Source organism: Pyrus communis, chromosome 12 (assembly GCF_963583255.1).
Source record: "Pyrus communis chromosome 12, drPyrComm1.1, whole genome shotgun sequence".
Taxonomy (NCBI): domain Eukaryota; kingdom Viridiplantae; phylum Streptophyta; class Magnoliopsida; order Rosales; family Rosaceae; genus Pyrus; species Pyrus communis.
The window spans coordinates 19,892,205-19,913,261 of NC_084814.1; the positions used below are offsets into that span (position 1 = coordinate 19,892,205).

The 21,057-nt window shown below is 36.6% G+C and overlaps 1 protein-coding gene and 1 pseudogene across 1 annotated transcript; both read left to right on the forward strand.

Annotated features, from left to right (window-relative positions):
- Nucleotides 1–7,847: 7,847 nt before the first annotated feature.
- Nucleotides 7,848–15,869, forward strand: LOC137711634 (uncharacterized). Its single transcript, XM_068450887.1, has 3 exons — nt 7,848–8,161; nt 10,290–10,500; nt 10,898–15,869. Exons 1-3 carry the CDS (start codon nt 8,000–8,002, stop codon nt 15,634–15,636), a joined length of 5,112 nt encoding a protein of 1,703 aa, XP_068306988.1. The 5' UTR covers nt 7,848–7,999; the 3' UTR covers nt 15,637–15,869.
- Nucleotides 15,870–16,587: 718 nt separating this feature from the next.
- The window catches only part of LOC137710125 (uncharacterized), a 4,986-nt pseudogene continuing 516 nt past the window's right edge, over nt 16,588–21,057 (forward strand).

The window sequence follows — 21,057 nt, forward strand, 5'->3', positions numbered from 1 at the left end:
TGAACACACTGAGTTCTATTTTGATGCCCAGTATTCGTTTTATTTTCTCTATTTCTTATGATATTAATTGATTCCCAACCACATAAGTATCATAACAAGAACGACTTGCATGACATGAACATGCAGCAATGGTAACATTTTTCATCAATGATATAATAATATGTATAAGTTTTTTGAGGACTTAAAATATTAAAATACAAAAAGCCATGTTAAATGTACTTATAACGGTGTTTAATTGTTTAAAAAAAATTGACAAATTTCTATTTTAATTTTCATGTTTTTTTTTCTTTTTTGGAAAAACGATACTATTTGTACTAAAGGGAAATGGGTGGGCTGAGCCTCATAATGAGTTAGCAAGAATGTAATTCAAATTCATCTTTGGTGAGAATCGAACCTAAGAACTCTCACTTACAGGTGAAAAATAATATCACTAAACCGTAGTACTAAGTTGCAATTTTCACGTTGTTTAAAAAACATGACAGGTAAAAAGGCCAAAATGAGTAAAAAAAGGGGTTAAAAATGGGTAAACGGTTAGTATGATTAACCATTTATACACGGTTATGTGTATGAATATAATTATTTATACAATTACCCAACGGTTAAATGGTTATGGGCAAATAACCGCAGTTACTCGCACGTCATAACCGTTGCCCATTCCTATCTCCAACCGAAAATGCTAAACATAACCCTCAATAATTTATTAGTTTTCAGTTTGTACAGTTATTGGTAATTTAATTAAATTACTATTGAATGTTTTCAAATTTAGTCGTTGAATTTGAATCAATTATTACAAATGAGGAGCTAGGCCCCAAAAACAGGTAAGAGCTGTATTTGGCTAGCCTCATGCCCTTTTAACCAAATTTTGATCTTGTGGATTTCATATAATTATAACATCACTTGCGATTAGAGAAATTTTTGAACAAATCAAATCTTTTTTTTTTTTTTTTTTTTTTTTTTAACTTTTAAATTTTTAACCTTCTCCATTAAAAATGGCCTAAGTTGTCGAAGCATCGTCCAAGCTGATGCAATCAGTCTTGCTTTTCGTACAAATCCCACCACTACATCTACATGTCACTTTCTTATTTTACAAAATAAGAACACATTTTTCAGTAAGATAAAGCAGCATAACTATTATCGTCCAAGCTGATGCAATTATTCTTTCTTTTCGTACAAATCCCACCACTACATGTTTCCTTTCACTTTCTTATTTTACAAAATAAGAAAACATTTTTCAGTAATAGGAACCCAACCCTTTCGTTTCTGCTTGTACCAAAATTCGGTTGTGACTTTATTGTAGCCAAGATGCTCTGCCAGGTCGTTTAAGTCAAACGTGGAGATGAAGTCTCTCTCACACTTGTCTTCCCATTGCACAATTCCACCCATGTAAAATTCATCCACAGAGTAACACCATGGTGGATTTTGAGTATGAACTCATTTAGATCAGCTGCAAGTCAATAAAACCTTTGACAAAAAATAAAAAATAAAACCCCATGTTAATAAATTCTTATCTTTCCTCACACCAATAGAATCCCACACTAATTTATCTACTACAATTTAGAGTGAGTTTACACACATAATACCAAATAGACAGGAAACTAAGTAATACAAACTTTAATCAAATTTACCAAATTTTACATACAGAAATTGACACAAATGGAACCATAAATTACTATTTGCTCGACGAAAGTTTGCCCAACAAACAAAATTTTGTCGGGCCAAGTAACTTTATCCGACAAAAAAAAATAGTTGAACATACATGGTCGCTGTTTTGGTTCTTTTTAGATATTTTAGACCATCTCTAACCCTTGGGCTAAAATCTAACATTTTTAACCGAGAAAATTTAGGTATTAACTCATAAACAGTTTTTTCGCTCCAATGGTTTTGGGTTAAAATTTTAGTCCAAGATTATTAAAGAATGAATTTAGGCTCAATTTTTTTTTCCCAGTAACTTTTTCAAAAAGTATGCAAAGCTGCTTATACTTTCTGTTGTTTTAGATCCATGATTTTGAAAATAAAAATAAAAAAATTTATTTACCAAACATAATTAAGTGCTCGTTTGGATGTGCTTTCAAAATGACTGAAAGCGTTTTTTGTGAAAATGTTTTTTAAACCAATCTTTAGAAAACATCCAAGTGTATCATGAAAAAGCACTTTAGGTGATTCTTGCAATAAGCACATATCTTATGCTTCTTCCAAAAAACACTTAAAGCGCTTTTAAAACTCAAAATCAATTTCACCAAAAACGCTTTCAATCATTTTAAAAGTATATCCAAATGAGCCATAAGACATCACTTTTTTAAGAAGTTACTTTTAAAAAAAATTGAAGCAACCCCCAATCAATCCTAGAACTTTGTAAAATAAGAAAGTGAAATTTGTTCAAAAAAAAATAAAAATAATAATAAATAAGAAAGTGAAAGGAAACATGTAGGATTGACTAGGGCTTGCTTCAATTTTTTTGTGATTTAGAGCAGAGCATGCTCATCAATTAAAATTACAGGGACGACAACAAAGTGGAATAAACGAGTTTGATCCAACTAACTTCCAATTTTTCTGATTTAGAGCATTCTCAATGGCAATGCAAGACATTTATAATTTTAGAGCTATATTTTTGTACTTTTAAATTAAAAGAAATGGCCGGTTTGAGGTTTTTGATTTGGATAGTGATATTCGCATTTTTTTTTTTACCTTTTACACATGCTTTTGTTAATTTTTATTTACGCATCTTCTTCAATTCGTTCGATCTGATGATTGGACTTTGAGAGACATGTGTGAAAGATAAAAATAAATGTATAGTTAACATCATTATTTAGTTTTTTCTCTCAATCTCAATGCAAGAATTATTGTATATTTATGTTAAAAATGAGTGTCTAATAATGCAATATTATGTGGAGCTAAAAAAGCTTATTTGTGACAGCATATTAGTGGACCGGCCTCCACGTGATGATAAAATTGTTCTATGCGGAGAAATTTTTCTTTGTAATGGGAACACGAATGGTACACTATCTGTTTTTATAAAAGTGGTGGAAATTTTATTTTTTTAGTTATTAACTTTTTAACATATATATCTTACTATTTGTATAATGACACATAGTATACCATCTTTTGTATCGATTACATTAAAAAATCTCTCTTGAGTAAGATGCCTCCGTTCTTAGTTACACAATGACACATGGCATAGATTCGAAGGCATCAGGGCAATCGCAATCTGTCAGTTTCAATAATATTTTGTTTTGTTTTTGTTGTTAATGTTAACTTTTTCTTTCCTTCATTGAGGGGTTTTACCTCTGTGCATCGAATCACTGATCTTCCCCAGGAAGGTTCGTTTGTCTATATTAGACTGCAAATAAAATATCTTCTTCATCAAGTCGCTTCTGCCTGATAAAAGTCAAGAGGATGAGGAATGGTAATTTCAAACTCCTGCCTTTTGGTTTTCTCGCACTATTTGGTAACAACCATTCTAATCAATGATGGATCTAGAAAATATTAAATGTGAAGTTAATAAGAATAGTGCATGTAGCGTACAAAATTTTTTAAATTGTATAGCATGAAAATTGACATTTCATCAAATCTTAGTAAGTCTAAAATTATTTGTCAAGTCATGTTACACGCTTGTCGATACATGCCAATAGGAGCATGTTGACTGATGTCGATAGATTTTGGGCAAGCATATCGATAGATGTCGAGTGATCTTATTGAAAGATGCCCATAGAAAAGCATACAAAGGCATGCGGGTAGTAGCTACCTTGTCCACTGCCTCTAGTTCATCAAACAGTTAGATGATAGTTTTCAAGAGCAATCTCAAATTTTCAATAGGCAGCGCCCAATTCTTTCATGAAAAATTTTTGCGTTTGGGGTTAGCTGGCCCACCTTATCTTAAGGTGGATCCGCCTTTGATCCTAATTGAATTTCCATGTTCTTTTTTATCATTGTCATCATGTCATTATGTCATCAAATTGATATAATTTTACTAAATTTTACATGCGTATGGGCGACTTTTGATCCTAACATTATTGCTGCATGTTTGAGACTATTCGAGCAACCACGTAAATACGTATCCCAGGCATGGTAACCAAGGATAGTGTGCATGGTGGGGTTGTGTTTTGACGCAGACCTGAAATGCATGTATACTTTATTCGGATTCAAGCTTAGATAGCCTAAAACGAAATCATATTTTAAACTAAATTTGTTTTATAGTTAACTTGATACGATTAACAAGAATTTTACCGAACTTGAAACCTTTCTGAATAAACGAAGACACCTACAAGTCTTCGGCTAGACCATAAGATACAGTGAGTCTTCCATTATTGTCCTTTGGAAAAACAAAAGTTGTGGAAAGGTATTCAGATTCCTCAAAAGATTAAAGACTCTGGAGAGTGGTGACTGAGTGGTCGAATCAGCGTTCAAGGTGATGCGATCAGTCTTGCTTTTTCGATACAATTCCCACCACTACGGCCCTGTTTGGCAGATCGGATAAAGGATCGGATAGGATAAGTTATACGAACTCGGGTGTTTGGTGTTCACTTGTACTAAATAAGCGCCGGATTAATTTAACCGGTCGGATAGGATAACACGGTATACACCCGCTTAATAAAACCAACCAAAACGCCGGGATTATTTAGTCGGGGAAGAAGAATATGGGAGAGAAAGGGAGGGAGTTTGGGGGGGTGTGGCGGAGAGAGCTGGGGAACAATTATTTGGGATTCTTCTGCAGTCGGGGAAGAAGAAGGGAGAGAGAGGGAGGGTGTTTGGGGGGTGCGGAGAGATCTAGGAACAAAAAAATGATTTCACTTTTAAATTTTTTTTTTTTTTTTAAGTTTGATTCCTCCTATCTAGTATAATACCAAACATAGTATAAATAATACGGTCACTAGTCCGATACTGCACCAAACACCCGACTAATTTAGTCAGTACTATCCGGTGGCTATTTATCCTATCCGACAGAAATAGTCAGTACAGTCCGAGCTGCCAAACGAGGCCTACATGTTTCCTTTCACTTTCTTATTGCACAAAAAATTCAAAAGAAAAAGAAACACAATTTAATAAGCAATTGAAATAATGCAAAGTCTTTGCTTTTCGTACAAAGCTCATGCATACTCATAAATTAAGATTACAGATACGACAACAAGCTAGATTAAAGGGGACAAGGATTCTCTCCAACTTTTTTTTTTTTTCCTCTCATTTGTCACTCATGTTTGAACCAGTGGCAGAGGGCTATCATGATCTTTGACTCCAACAACTTAATAAATCTCATATATATATATATATATTTGTTAATGTATTGTATTTGACTCCTATTAAGACAAATTAAATTACAATCTCTTCATCCTACTTCTTCTATTTTCTTCTATTATATTTATCTTAATTTTCTCTCTTCTTGTTTGCGATTTTATTTTGCGCATCATGTCCTCGATGAAATATTTTAGTTGAAAAGTCTTGGTAGACTTCAACATTACTCCACAGTATCTTGCATCTAAGCTCGACAAAACTCTACAAATAATATTAGTTGACGACATATGTGGCATAAACTTTTAGCATATGTTAACAAAAATTGACACGTACCTTCTAGATGCTCGACCCAATGAAGCCTATTTTGTTGATATTATATTCCTATTATTTAAAAATCATGGCTACACCACTGGTTTGGACGCAACATTTCATATTTATAGGGAGAGAAAGAAGAAAAAACTAGAAAGTGAAAAAAGGAAAAAAAAAAAAAAAAAAAAAGGAGGGAAGAGAATCCAATCTGAATAAAGTGATATGACATCCAGTTTTTGTGAAGAGCATCCTCAATGCAAGATTTATAATTTTAGACATATTTTTATATTTGAATAAAAAAAGTGGCCAGTTTGAGGTTTTTGGTTTTCTCTTTCAAATTTTAGACATATTTTTATATTTGAATTATATGTTACATCTAAAATCTGAGTCTTCGTATTGCGAGAGAAAATATTTGAGTCAAAACTTGAGTTTTCCACGATTTAAGTATGTGTATTGAAGATGGTTGTAATAAAAAAAAAATCAAAGCTTAATGTTTTCGGTTGAATAACATTTTTTCTTGTTAGTATAAGCTCTACCTCAAACTCAAATATTATACTGAAATTCAAATTTGGTCTTACTTTGAAAGAAAACTTATAAGAGTTTTGAGTATAGTTTATCATAAAGCTCAAATTTTTCAAACCCTTTCCATTAGTTTTCCTTTATATTTAATAAGTCCAAAATTTTCGGTGCATTATAAATGATATTAAACCTTAATTAAGAGTTTAAATTGATGCGTTCTAAATTAAGCTGTTCATTATGTGACTTAACCGAACTCTCTCTTTTCTTAATGTAAAAATACCTATATACTCAAAAAAAAAAAAAAAAAAAAAAATTGGCGGGCTCTATACTTGCAAGAAGAAGAGCTCTTACACAAAGGACCACTCTCATATACAAGGAGTTCTTCGTTCAACGTCAATTATTATTATACGGCAAAACTCTTCAGTTTGAAAATAACTTATATAGAACGAGTTTACTGTCACACATATCAGTCTAAAAAATACAATATTATGTAAAACTTGCTTGTGACAATATTAATAGACTGGAAAATCGCATAATGATGCAATCGTTGTATACAAATTGTGGTCCTTCCGTTCTTCGTTACAATGACACGTGGCTTAGATTCGAAAGCAACTCACAGTTTCAATAATATTTTTTTACTTTTGTTCACGCTTTGTTGTTTTTTTTTTTTTTTTTTTAAAAGTTCGCTTTTCCTTCGCGAAACCTTCGTCGAGCGGTTTTACCTTTCCTCTGTTTGCATTGAATCATCGAACTTCCTCAGGAAGTTTCATTTGTCTATTTTAGTAAATTAAATATTCTTATATTCTCATTTTCACAAGAAAAAAAGAGTAAAAAATTGCATCTCATATCAAAATAAATAAATAAAAATAAGAGAACTATTATTAATATTAAACAATTAATGTGCATTTTCTTGACAAACTAATTATTCACTTCTGATAAAAGTATTTTTCTTAATTAGACCCTTTCATAGAAGATATTTATTTTTTCGAAAAATGGGAATTAGTTGTGGGATTGATTTTACTTTGAACTTCAACAATTCGAATCGTTTATTTTATAAATTTTGATTGGTAGATAATCCTTGTAAAAATTCAATTTAATTCAATCCGAAACTATTTACTTATTTAGCTATGACCATGAAATTTTAATGTTTCTTAGAGAATAAAGTGTTAGTTAATTTTTTTGAACTCAATTAATTGTTTTAAATATTTTTAATTTGGCTAATATTTTGTAAAAATGATCTATGAGGTACAACTTGAAAAATAAATAATTCGGATTGTTAAAGTTTGATGTGGTGTGAGCGCCATATTCCCAATTTTTTATTTATTTATAAAAATGGAGATTTTTTCGTTTAAAGGAATCCTTTTCTTAATATATACTAGCATATAGGGACACATAAAATGTGTGAGAAATTTTTTTATTTTTGTTTTTGAAATAGAAGGAGAGAGGAATTGAGTGATAGAAACGTGGGAGTGAGAAATTTTTATTTATTTATTAATAATTATAAATATTTTAGGATTACATGTAGGTGAGATTTAAAAAAAAAAAAAGCAAAATTTTGGTCGTGTGAAATCACATTTTTGCCTCATATTTCTTATTCATATTCTGTTCTAATTAGAGAGTTAAACTGGTAATTTCATAGGATTTTGATTGATAATATGTCTTTTTGGTAAAAATAATGAGTGTTTTATTTTATTTTTTGGTAAAAATAATAAGTGTTTTATTAATTAGTGTGTGTATATATATATTGTGGCCTTTATATATAAACACCTTATTCCTTTGCAACATGGAAAAAAAAAGATTTATTAGTGTCCCACCTTCGCTCTTGACTCTCTGTTTACTCTCGTTTACTTGCTCTCCCTGCTTGCTCTCTCTGTGACTTTGTTTCATCTCTCTGTAACTGAAAAGCCGGCTGTGGCTTTGTGATCGCCCGTCGACCGTACCGAAAATGGCGACGCCGAGAGAGCACATTGAAAAAATACGCAAGGAAAAGTTCTCCATCGGAGAAAACAAACTCAACCCATTGACTGAAGATCTTCATCAGGCAGTCAAAAATCTTTCTCTTGAACTCTATACCAAATCTGTTCACTTTGTCATGGAACTGATTCAGGTAATTTGCATTCCCATTCCTACACACACACACACACACTCCTAGTGAAAACACAGTTGTTGAAGGATAGGATTGCACATCGTTTATATGAAAAAATAATATACTATTAATACATGAGAGTTTTCACTTTTAATACCACTAAAAGTCTCGATGATTTTAGGGGTGAAAATTTTCATATATTAATTGAATATTATTTTGTATTTGTGATCCTATTTTTTCAATATGCTACCTTGTGAGTAACCCCACATGATCACAAGAAAAATCAATTCCCACATCAAAAATTGGTCAAGTCATTGTTGTGGCGTACCGATTATTTAGCATATATAGCCAAAACTCTCTCTAATTTTATAAATATTATTTTTTATAAAATTTATCAATTATATCCAAAACACACCTGAATAGACCTAAATGCCCGAAAAATTAAAACCCAACTACACTAGACCTAAAGTCCGTTCCTTTCGATTCCAACTCATGTAATACATACAAAAGTACTGGCTTATTTCTGGAAAATACTAATTTTGACTGCCGGAAAGTAGATTTCACCATATAAATGTGAAGAACACTAGCAATAACAGTCACTACCTCAAGTTCCTAAATGGAGGATTAAAAGAATTGGGTACTCTGACCCAAATCTCTGTAATCCAAAGAAATTAACCTTTCTTAGATCAATACATGTCTGAAAGCATGTGAAGATTTTTCGCTATCAATACATGTTGTTAGGCATAAGGGTTAATTGGAGCTTTTTCGCTTGTTTTTACCGGACGATTTAATCTTCTTGGAGTTATTGTATCAAAGGGAGTTTTGTTCTTTTTCCTAATATGAAAAGGAAACTATATGACTTGTATAATTTGCAGTTCCCTAAAGGTTGATATATTCGAACAACAGTTTTCTTCCCATTGAATCCAAATTTATTGTAGGCCTACGAAATTTTGCATACTTGCTGCTCATTCATTAAGAGGAAAAGCTAGCACACGTTACAGAAAAAAGGGTTTAATTGTTGGTATTTGGGTCTATTCAAGAGTGATTTTGACTATGTATGAAATTTGTTACAAAAGTTGATATTTATGAAAGCTGGGGCTAAAATTTGGCCATATTTGATAAAAACTCCATAGTACCAGAGTTAACACAATTTTTTCATAGCCCGGTCATCATTCAAGGACTGGAGCTATTGTAACTTTTTGAGGCCCAATCAACTCAATATCCTTAAGTTGGAGTTAGCGCAACTTTTTGAAAGCTCAACTTAAAGACGCAAATTCAAGCCTAGTAAATCGAGTCCAAAACGTATCGAAAGAATAACACGATTTGATTTCATGTCATATTTTTAGAGAGATGGGTCACTAGTTCACTCTTAACCACTTATAAAACTCAACACCCAGGGTAGTTGAGTTGAGACAATTTTGTGTGGTTAGGAGTGGGCCAGTGATCCATCTCTTTGAGTATTTGACATCAATATGCATGATGAATTTTGTTTTTGGTGTTAACTTGGTTAGGTCAGTTGACTAGGAATTCTTTCTTAGAATAAGATTTTTTTTTTCTTTGTTTCATTCATTCACTTCAAATGTCAAATAAATATGGAGTGTCATAGGAAAAGGGTGTGCCGAAATCACTTTAATTTAGAACATCACCTTGCTAAATGCGGAAATCAATTTCCTTTATAATATACCCTTGTCCAGAAAAGAAAAGTAATACTTTTGCAAGAAGCTTGTAGCTCAAGTGGCAAAGAGCAATTCCGAGTCATGTGTTCAATTCCCTCTCTCCCCAATATTTTTTTGTATCACAAGAACTAAATGCGTTTTGAAGAAAGATTAAGGACTTTATGTAGGTTTGTTACGTTTGTATACGCATGCATATAGGTGTTAGTGTGCTGAATAATGTATTTGAAGGTTTTTAATTTCGTTTAATACATTCAGGAAAGTTAAAACTGTTAAAGCTTACATTGGATAAGATGCTATTCGATTTCTCAATGTTTTAATCGATTGGAAATGGGAAATAATTTAGTTTTGTAAAGATATATGCTTGTGAATCTTAATCTTAATCGATATGCCACTATGAACAATTTTAAGATTTAACTTTTGTTTCTTATATGGTTTGATTGAAATAACAAAACATGGTATATTTTACTTCACAGAATGCAGAAGACAATGAGTACGCAGACGGCGTTGATCCATCACTTGAATTTGTCATAACGTCCAGGGATATAACCGGCACAGGGGCTCCTGCCACATTGCTGGTTTTCAACAACGAGAAGGGATTTTCAAGTAAGAACATAGAATCCATTTGCAGCATTGGACGGTCCACCAAGAAAGGCAACCGGAAGCGCGGCTACATTGGAGAGAAAGGTATGTGCATTATCAGTACATTACTTCCCCTAACTTTATGGAAGCCACGCAATGTTTCATTTGATACAATGTGGCACATGTTTATGATCAGCCCTTATAGGTTATAGAAATGTTCCAAGATTTAATAATTCTCTGCAAGTTCACATTTCAGTCATCCATCGCGAACTATATGCTATACTATAGTATGCTTGATACAGAAAAAATTAGTACTTTGATTGGAATTATTCTGCAGATATCAAAATTTAGGTGATATTTTACATGATGACTATTACATATTAATCGGTAAAGTACGCAACTGAAGTTTGGAATGCCTATAAGCTTATATGTGTTTTCTTGTTTGGTAGTTGTGATTTTTCATTGTTGTGCTAATTCAATCATGTTTCTGGTTAATGTACAGGAATTGGCTTCAAGAGTGTGTTTCTGATCACAGATCGGCCTTACATCTTTAGTAATGGCTATCAGATAAGGTTCAGTAAAGAGCCTTGTCTGCATTGCAATCTTGGGTACATTGTTCCTGAATGGGTTGAGGAAAACCCTACTCTATGTGACATACAACAGATATATGGTTATGGTTCTGCCCTTCCAACCACAACGCTGATCTTACCTCTAAAGCCCGACGAGGTCCATCCTGTGAAGCAGCAGCTCTCAAGAATGCATCCGGAAGTTCTCTTGTTTCTTTCAAAGATTAAGCGGCTCTCGGTTAGGGAAGATAATGAGGATCCAAGGCTCGACACTGTGAGCGCGATATCAATATCAAGTGAGATTGATCTTGTGGCGCAGAAGAATATTGATGCTCAGTCCTACACACTCCACCTTTCTGCAGAAGAAAATGGTGACGACGACAAAAACTGTACCTATTATATGTGGAAGCAGAAGTTTCCTGTCAGGCAAGAATTCAGAGAGGAAAGGAGAATGGAGGTCGATGAGTGGGTGATCACGCTAGCATTTCCATATGGGGAGCGCCTTCATAGAGGAACAAGCTCGCCTGGGGTCTACGCATTCCTTCCAACTCAGATGTATACAAATTTGCCTTTCATAATTCAGGCGGATTTTCTGTTACAATCATCGAGAGAAGGTATTGTCTTGGACAGCAAGTGGAATCAAGGAATTCTTAGTTGTGTGCCTGTTGCATTCCACAAAGCATTTATCTCACTCGTGAAAACTATAGGAGACGCACCAGATTCTAGTTTGCCTCCTTACTTTAGGTTCTTACCTGTCCAGAACACCTCCTATGATGAATTGAATGTTGTGAGGGAGTCAATCAAAGCACTGCTTATTGAGGAAGACATTGTACCAACCAAGTCACACAAGCAGAGGTTCTTCCATAAACCTCGTGAAGTGGGTAGGTTGTTACCTGCTTTCTGGAATATTTTGAGAAAGGCGAGCCATGAAAGAGTTAGCTTGGGGAACATCTCTTCCCATGGAAGATATGTTTTGTGTGATTCATTTGACAAAGAGGAGTATGATCACATTCTGAATTTCCTTGAAGTTAAACCAGTTGACGATGAGTGGTATGCTAAATGCATTCAGAGTTCCGATATTGTAGCCGGAGTGTCTGAAGATGTCTATTGGGAGCTTCTGTTGTTTGTTTCCGATAACTGGAGGCGGACATTCCACTGCACCAACATCAAGAACATTCCACTGATAAAATATGTGGATTTTGACGGAAGTGTAGCATTCTGCAGCTTAAGCGCAATGCGGATTCGTGAAAAGAAGATTTGCCTATCCCGTCTTCCTAGTCATGTCTCATGGTTGATTGATTGGAACAAGGAATTTATATCCACAGCAAGTCTTCTTTTTATTCCAGAAATAACCCAGCAAGCTCTCCAGTCATGTTCTAAGAAGGAGGAGTTGCTGAAATGGTTCGCGGAAGAAATGAAGGTTGCTGCTGTAAGTGTTTACGAGTATGCAGTTTGCCTCGATCATTCTCTTGGCGATGAGCGGAAACCTGTTGTTGCATATGCCCACTTTTTGTATCATTCATTGTGCAATAAGTATATCTCTGCTTACGAAGTTGATGATTTATGCCGTAAAATGCCACTTGTGAATAACTACGGCTACGTTAATAGACAAAGGAGAGGGGTTATTGTCCCTGCCAATGAAAGCAAATGGGCTGATTTGACTGATTCAAATCTGTGGAAGGAAGAAGGCTACATCGAGTTAGGAGAAGATTACATAAAACCAGGCCGCTTTGCAGGTAAAGTTACAAAAGAGAAGCAGCTCCTTGAGTTCCTCAAAGATCACGCTGCAGCTTTGGATGTCCCTTATATCTCTGCTCCCAATGCATGTATTCCAACTGTGTCTTCAACTCTTACGAAGCAAAATGCATTCTTGCTTTTGGACTGGATTTGTCACCTGAAATACAAGAGGGTTCACATTCCAGAGGTGTTTTTGAAAAGCATAGCGAACGGTAACTGGCTGAAAGTTTATTTGAATGGATATTCGGGTGCCAGCAGGCCACCTTCGCAGTCATTCATGCTCAAGTCATCATGTGGAAACATTCTGCAGAGTGGATCTGATTTTGTTGATATCCCATTGGTCGACATGAGTTATTATGGCGAGAAAATTAATGATTACAAGGAGGAGCTAAAAGCAATTGGAGTCATGTTTGAGTACGCAGAAGCATGCAAGTTTATTGGGAACCGTCTTATGTCTCTCGCAGATTCATCCACTTTAACTATAGACAGTGTACTTTCAATCCTGAAATTTATCAAGTTTTTGAGGGACAACTATTTTTCAGCCGAAGAATTTGTATCCAGTATTAAAAGGGGGAGATGGCTTAAAACGTCCCATGGCTACAGGTCTCCAGTTGGATCTGTCTTGTTCGACCAAGAGTGGCGAATTGCATCCAGGATTAGTGACATTCCCTTCATTGAGCAGGAGTTTTACGGTGAAGAAATTCTTCATTTCAAAACAGAACTCGAGTTGCTTGGTGTGGTTGGTTCCTTGAACGGAAATTACCAGCTCATCATCGACCACCTAAAGTCGTCATACTTAACTCATCTAACATCGGATGCTTTTCTACTATTGCTGCAAATTATGAAGACTTCAAATTCATCTGATAAGATTGTCCAAGCATTGAGTGGAGCAAGATGCCTGAAAACAAACAATGGTTACAAGCTTCCACGTGAATGTCTCTTGTTTCACGAGGACTGGGGTTGCCTTCTCCAGGTGTTTAGTGGTCTCCCATTGGTTGATCCCAATTTCTATGGATACAACATATTTTCCTACAGAAATGAGTTGAGGAAAATAGGGGTGGTTGTTGATTATGAGGAGGCTGCAAAAGAATTTGCTCGTTATTTCAAGCAGCATGCATCTTGGGCTTCCATCACCAAGGAAAATGTTGCATCATTTCTGTTGTGCTGTAGAAAGCTGAAGGGAACTCCTTTTAAATTTCCCACAGATCTGAAGAGCTGCATTCGTGAAGAAAAGTGGTTGCGAACTAGTCGTGGTGATTATAGATCTCCAAGAGAGTGCATTCTCTTTAGTCCTGATTGGGAATCTATCTCTCCAATATCTCGTCTCCCTTTTATTGACGATTCTGAAAATTATTATGGCAAGAATATTCATGAATATAAGAAGGAGCTCAAGAGCATGGGGGTCGCTGTGGAATTCAAGGATGGTGTCAAGTTTGTGCCTCCTAATGTTTGTCTTCCCCAGAATCAAAGCAGCATTTCCCCAGAAAATGCGCTAGCATTGCTGGAATGCATGCATATTTTGTTGGAGGTGAAAGATTACTCCTTTTCAGATGCATTTATAAAGAGAGTTTCTCAACCATGGTTGAAGACTTATGCTGGTTATAGGCCTCCGAGCGAGTGCTTGTTGTTCGACTCCAAATTTGATTTGTTTCTGAAAAAGACTGACGGACCTTTCATTGACGAAGAATTTTATGGTTCTAAAATTACAACCTACAGAAAAGAGCTCTCAGAAATAGGGGTGATCGTTGAAGTGGAACAAGGATGTCCATTGATTGCCAGCCACCTTGATTTTCATGATGAACGTTCTACTTTCGTTCGAGTATATGAGTACTTGAATGAGTTTAAGTGGAAGCCGGATTGCGAGGCTGACAAAAGGATCTGGATTCCGAATGGAAATCAGAATGGAGCGTGGGCTAGTCCTGATCAATGCGTAATTAATGACAAAGACGGGCTATTTGGTTTGCAGTTGACTGTCCTGGAGACCTACTTTGAGCATAAACTGCAAGTGTTCTTTTCGTATGCTTTTGAGGTAAAATCTCGTCCTTCTATTGAGGACTACTGCAAGCTCTGGAAGGTTTGGGAAAGCTCCAAAATAACATTGTCGCGTGTGCATTGTTGCAAGTTCTGGGGTTATATTGCAAAGAGCTGGAATTCGAAAACAGAGAAAGTTCTTACTGAGGCCTTGGTGAAACTGCCTGTTAATTCCGGCTCAGATGAAATCTTGTTGCTGAACAAGTCGGATGTGTTTCTTGCTGATGACTTGCTACTGAAGGATCTTTTTGAGCAGTCTTCTCCTCATCCCTTATTTGTTTGGTACCCTCAGCCAAGCTTGCCTGCATTGCCTCGGACTACATTGCTTGAAATTTACAAGAAAATTGGTGTTCGCACTATTTCCGAATCTGTACACAAGGAAGAACTGCCCCTAGAATTTGGCATTGAGCAACAACAGGAAATTCCAAGGGAAAGTTTGATAGGGAAACCTCTGTTGAAGCTCATTCTTGGTTTTCTAGCTGATCCTGCCTTCAAAATGGAAGCAGAAAGGAGGCATGAAGCTGTGCAAGGCCTTCTCAGTCTTACTGTTGTGGAGACAACCGAACCAATCAATGTAAGCTATAACTTACCATTGTCTTCCGGAGAGGTTTTGAACGTAAGGGCAAGCCGAATGATACGGTGGGACAAAGAAATGTGTACATTTTTCACACAGAAAATGGACAGGTCTGGAGGGCAGAAAAGTGTCATTGAGTTTGCCACATATTTCTCTGAAGTAATATCTTCCGGTGTCCTGTGGGAGAACACTGATCATATACCAGCACTTTCAGAGATGATCAAGTTGGCATTCGTGATGGATTTCGATGAGGAAGCAGTTGAGTTCTATATGAAGTCCAAGAATTTGCGAATCTTCGTCGAGGATGAGGAGTTTCTTAACTCTGCCTTCTGACTAGATATGTTATAAACTTCCCTTACTGTTGTTTAAGGTTTAGTTTGTGTCCTTAATTTAAGTACTGTCTTACTAATATAATGTGTGGTTTCAATGTAAATAATTAGTGTGATTTTCCGATAATCCGTCAATATGTAGATGCTGTGAACTTTAATCTGTATTAGTTAATGTGATTCTCTTGTGCTTGTGGACAGTTGATCGTTAATAGCTTCTTTTGTTAACTTGCCACCCAATCTATTCAAGGTACTCATAAATATTCTTTTGATAACTTGATAGCTTCTTTGGTATGGACAAACTATAGCGTTGCACCGAAATCTTTCTTTCTCTTGGATACTAGAATCTCTACGAAATCTATCCAAATGTGGCCGGATCCTCGTGACGATTTCAGTTTCTTTCTTTGATTCAAGGTATGAGGAAGGTACATATGCAGATGCCGGTTAGGCTAGTTGGACTGGGTAGCGTGCATGCCCCTTTGCACCCGAGTTTAAACTCCATTTTGTAAATTAGAGTATGTTTTGTGGACGATATAAATTAGAGTAGTTCAGAATAAGGTTAGGCGCCCTCTTGTCCTATGCCACAATTGGAATTTCTCTCCTCAAAGGTGGTCGTTGAAATTTTGAAAGAACATTTTTTGTTTAGTGACAACTATTTTTGTTCACCACCTTTAATCAGAAATTTTGTGTCGCTGTAGTTGACAAGGTCACAAATTTTCACGAAATTGATACCTTAGAAGGGGAAGCAGTTCTTCCTCTTTGGCCCCTTGGAAACTGAAAAAAGGAGACAAAACGTCCCAGATTCTCATGGGAAGACGAAAAGACAAAATTAATTAAGCTAATCCACGCATTAATTGAAGTTTATGAATATCATTAACTTCTACTTTCTCTTTCGTTCTCATATATAAACAACTCATTGATCATTCTCAATTTCTCTCAAGACGCAATTGATACGTCAATGGCTACTCCAAAAGCGCACGTGGAAGAGATAAGGAAGACAAAGTTCTCCATTGGAAGGGAAGAGGCCAACCCTTTGACTGAGGATCTTCACCAGGCTGTTAAGAATCTCTCTGCTGAACTCTACGCTAAGGATGTTCACTTCCTCATGGAACTCATCCAGGTTTTTATTTTTTTTTAATATATATATATAGATATGTGAGTGCTCGTGTGTTTTAATGTGTGTTTATGTATTTACCTTAGACGGAAGCTATTTGAATATATGAATCAATGGTTCACAGTGTACTACTTATTTTGCAGAATGCAGAAGATAATGAGTACCCACAAGGGGTTGATCCATCACTTGAGTTCGTCATAACTTCCCGGGATATAACAGCCGCGGGGGCTCCTGCTACTTTAATTGTTTTCAACAATGAGAAGGGGTTTTCACCAAAGAACATCGAGTCCATTTGCAGTGTTGGGCGTTCCACCAAGAAAGGCAACAGGAAGCGCGGCTACATCGGGGAGAAAGGTATGTGTATATATACACGAGATGCTTCTATATATTCTGCATGCCAGTCCTTTTATAACTACTTAGTATCAATATTTCCATCTTGAAATGTCATTTGTTTCAAAGAATTATGTACTCTTATTGGAGTCATGTAATAGTAATACTGCTTTGATAATGGTATCATGCCTATCTCATGTTTATTATGCGTTCTGAATTAAGTTTTTGTTCTCCGTTTGAATGTCTTGTTAGTTTTCCGTTTTGCTAATTCAACTGCATTCCTGGTTAATCCACAGGTATTGGGTTCAAAAGCGTGTTTCTCATTACTGCGCGACCTTACATTTTCAGCAACGGATATCAAATAAGGTTCAGTGAAGAGCCCTGTGTGCACTGCAATGTTGGCTACATAGTCCCAGACTGGGTTGATGCAAACCCTACTCTTTCAGAAATAAAACAGATATATGGTTCTGGTTCTGGTTCTGCCCTTCCAACCACAACACTGATCTTACCCCTGAAGGCGGACAAGGTTGAAGCCGTTAAGCAACAACTCTCTAGCATGCATCCAGAAATTCTCTTGTTCTTATCAAAGATTAAGCGACTCTCGGTTAGGGAAGACAATGTGGATCCAAGGCACAACACTGTAAGTGCGATAGCAATATCAAGCGAGACTAATTTTGTCACCAGGAAGAACATAGATGCTGAATCCTACACACTCCACCTTTCTGCAAAAGAAAATGGCTACAAATTTGATACAGAATGCGGCTATTATATGTGGAAGCAGAAGTTTCCTGTCAGGCGAGAGTGCAGAGTGGATAAGAGAAAAGATGTAGATGAATGGGTGATCACACTTGCATTTCCAATTGGAGAGCGCCCTTGTAGAGGAACAAACACATCTCCAGGAGTCTATGCATACCTTCCCACCGAGATGGTGACAAACTTTCCCTTTACAATTCAAGCCGATTTTCTTCTTGCTTCATCAAGGGAAACAATTCTTCTGGACAACAAATGGAATAAGGGGATTCTCGATTGCGTTCCAACTGCATTTGTGAATGCATTTATCTCGCTTGTCAGATCTAAAGAAGATGCTCCAGTTTCTAGCTTGATTCGTATGTTCAAGTTTCTGCCCGTTCAGAGCTCTCCTTATGAAGGATTGAATGTTGTCAGGGAGTCTATAAAGGCAAAGCTTGTTGAAGAAAGCATTGTACCTAGTGAGCCTCACAAAGAGCAGAAGTTCTTTTATAAACCCCGTGAGGTTGGTAGGTTAATGCCTGCCTTTTGGAATATTTTGAATAAAGCAAAGAAGCAAGGGGTAAGCTTGGTTAATCTGTCGTCTCATGGAAAATATGTTCTGGCATATGCCTTTGACGATGTCGAGTATAACGAGATACTGAATTTCTTGGGAGTTGAAGCTGTGAACAATGAATGGTATGCAACATGCATCCGGGGTACATCTAATCTTATAACTGGGGTGCTGGAAGATGTCTATTTGGAGCTTTTACTTTTCATTTCTGAATTTTGGGGGTCTAAATTTTCAAGCACCAGCATCAAGAATATACCGCTCATAAAATGCGTGGGTTATCGAAACAAATCACTGTGCAGCATAAGCGCAATCCAGAAAGGCGAAAGCAAAGTTTGCTTATCAAGTGATTCTTGTCATGTTTCATGGCTGATTGACTGGAACATGGAGTTTGCATCTGTTTCCAATGTTCTCTTTATGCCAGAGATCACACAGGAAGCTCTCAGATTGTGTTCTAAGAAGGAGACGTTGAAGAAGTGGCTTTCAGACCAAGTCAAGGTTGGTTCTGTAAGTATATATGACTATGCAGTCAATCTCTTTGATAAGTCACTTTGTGAGCGGAAGGTTGCTATTGCATTTGCCCACTTTTTACACCAGTCTTTGAGCAAGGGATATATCTTATCTCGGGAAGCTGTTAATTTGTGTGCACTAATGCCATTGGTGGATAAGTATGGCAACATCACCATCACTAGGAAGGGAGTTCTTGTTCCAGCTAATGGAAGCAAATGGGCAGGATTGACCGACTCTAATCTGTGGAGAAGAGAAGGCTATGTTGAGTTGAACGAAGACTATTTGGATTCCGGTCATTTTGCTGGTAGCTTTACACAACAGAAGGAGCTCCTTGGGTTTCTAAAAGATCATGCTAAAGCCTCGGATATCCCAAATGTTTGTGCTCCCAGCGATGGTATATCATCTTTATCTGCACCACTCAATAAGCAAAATGTATTCTTGCTTTTGGACTGGATTCGCCAGCTCATGTGTAAGGCTAGCATCCCTCAGAAGTTCTTGATGTGTGTAAAAGAAGGTAGCTGGCTGAAAGTTATTTTGAATGGTTCTCCTGGTTTCAGGCCACCATCGCAGTCATTTCTTCTCAAGTCATCATCTGGAAACCTTTTGCAGAATAGCTCTGTTTTTGTTGATATACCGTTGATTGATCAAAGTCATTATGATGGAAAGATTAACGAATACAAGGACTTGAAAAAAATTGGAGTCAGGTTTGAGTTTGGAGAAGCGTGTGAATATATGGGGAAGCATCTCATGTCTGCTGCTTCCTCTTTAACCCGTGGCAATGTATTTTCTGTACTACGTTTCATCAGATTTTTGAGAGAGAAACTTCTTCCACCAGACGATTTTATCAGCAGTATTAAAGGTGGTCAGTGGCTTAAAACTTCCCTTGGCTTCAGGTCTCCGGTTGGATCTGTCTTGTCGGATGATGAGTGGACAGTTGCTTCGCAAATTAGTGGCATTCCCTTCATAGATGAAGCATTCTATGGTAAAGAAATCTGTCGGTTCAAAACAGAACTTGAGTTGCTTGGTGTGGCGGTTTCCTTCAGCAAAAACTACCAACTGATCATTGACAACCTGAAGTCACACTCTTGCTTGACTTCCTGGACACCTGAGGTTCCTCTATTAATGCTTAAATGCATGTGTCTTTCGAGCTCATCTGAAAAACTTGTCAGTTCTTTGAAAGGATCGAATTGCCTAATGACAAGAACTGGTTACAAACGTCCAGAGGAATGCCTTCTGTTTGACAAGGGTTGGGGCTGCATTCTTCAGGTCTTCAGCGATCTCTCCCATTGATTGATCAGGATTTCTATGGAGACAGAATATCTTCCTTCAGAAATGAGTTGAAGAAAACTGGGGTGGTGGTTGATTTTGAGGATGCTGCAAAAGTATTTGCCCGTTATTTCAAGAAGCATGCATCTTCGACTTCCATTTCAAAAGAAAATGTTGCATCAATTCTCTTGTGTTACAGAACACTGAATGTAACTCCATTTAAATTTCCTGCAGATCTTAAGAGCTGCATTCGCGAGGTGAAGTGGCTACGTACTCGCCTTGGTGATTATAGATCTCCCAAACAGTGCATTCTCTCTGATCCCGAGTGGGATTCCATCTCTTCCATATGTCTTCTCCCATTCATTGATGATTCTGAAAATCATTATGGAAAGAACATTCATGCATTTAAGAACGAACTGAAGAGCTTGGGGGTGGTTGTGGAATTCAAGGACGGAGTCAAGTTATTGGAATCTTGTCTGTATCTTCCTCAGGATCCAACCTGCATTTCTCGAGAAAGTGCACTAGCATTGCTTGAATGCCTACAGATTTTATTGCATGAGAAAGCCTACTCCCTTCCGGAGGCTTTCAGGGGAAAACTTTCTCGAGCATGGTTGAAGACTCATGTTGGTTACCACTCTCCTGACCAGTGCTTGTTGTTTGATTCAAAATCGCGTTTAAAGCAAACTGATGGGCCTTTCATTGATGAAGAATTCTATGGTTCTAAAATTACGACCTACAGAAAGGAGCTTGCTGCAATTGGGGTGATTGTCGAAGTGAAAAAGGGATGTGCCTTGATTGCAAGGCACCTTGATCTATATGATGAGTTTTCGACATTTGTTCGAGTATATAGTTACTTGAGTGACTCTAAGTGGGTGCCACTGACAGATGGGGAGGCTCCCGGAAGGATCTGG